Source organism: Perkinsus marinus, assembly GCF_000006405.1.
Source record: "Perkinsus marinus ATCC 50983 genomic scaffold scf_1104296958094, whole genome shotgun sequence".
Lineage (NCBI taxonomy): Eukaryota > Perkinsozoa > Perkinsida > Perkinsidae > Perkinsus > Perkinsus marinus.
Window position 1 is genome coordinate 1 of NW_003206917.1, and position 820 is coordinate 820.

The 820-nt window shown below is 50.0% G+C and overlaps 1 protein-coding gene across 1 annotated transcript; it reads left to right on the top strand.

Moving 5' to 3' along the window:
- Nucleotides 1–383: 383 nt before the first annotated feature.
- Nucleotides 384–566, top strand: Pmar_PMAR009096 (hypothetical protein; the record flags this gene model as incomplete). Its single annotated transcript, XM_002774655.1, has 1 exon — nt 384–566. A coding segment is annotated over one exon (183 nt), but the record flags the coding sequence as incomplete, so codon positions are not given.
- Nucleotides 567–820: the final 254 nt, after the last annotated feature.

Consider the following 820-nt stretch of genomic DNA (forward strand, 5'->3'; position numbering starts at 1 on the left):
CACACGTCGCTTCGCCGCTGAAAGGGACAGTTATCACACGGCGCACAAATCTAGATCAGCTCGCAGAGTGGAGTGATGCGTAGATAGTGCTTCCATTTTGCTATCCCGACGCGACATCCTAGCAATCTTGCGAGTGCTGTCTTCAAGTCCGACTCTGCGTGGACCATCCTAATCCGTCTCTAGGCTCACTTGTTTCAAGTGTGGTAGTCTAAGAATGTTAACTCGGATCGTTAACCAGGATCCATATTTGACTGAACTATCTAAATGCGCATTGGACATGGACGTCTGCCCCAGTGATAGGGTATCCTTGTGGAGGATAAACCATCACGACATCAATTCAACTCGACATACCCTGTCGAGGAGTAGTTGGGTGATCTCATTAGGTGGGCCTTTGGATTGCCAAAGCATCGGCTTTACCGTCGTCCCCTACCACTCTAATAGAGTCCATCAATGAGCTCAATGTCCCAGTATGGGTTGCCGGCACCACCACTTGGAGGCACCTCGCTAAGCGTGGCCTCTGGTGCACTGGTATGGCCATCATCATCATCATGACAATCCTTATGTAGGTTATGTAGGTACGGCCGATGGTCTGGGGGAGAAGGAAGATCCTGATATCTCCGCTATTGCTCCAACCCTCAAGAGGTGGATAAAAGTCACACACTGTGACGCTGGTGAACGGCAACATGTTTCGAGTGGAGAGGCTCATCGGGTGAGCAGTCGGGACGATGTGTAGCCTTACGACTCACCATCATTACATATGCCCTGTTAGAGGAGTATCCCTCAGTTAACACGTAATTATCCTAATTGCCCCGAGTCGAAT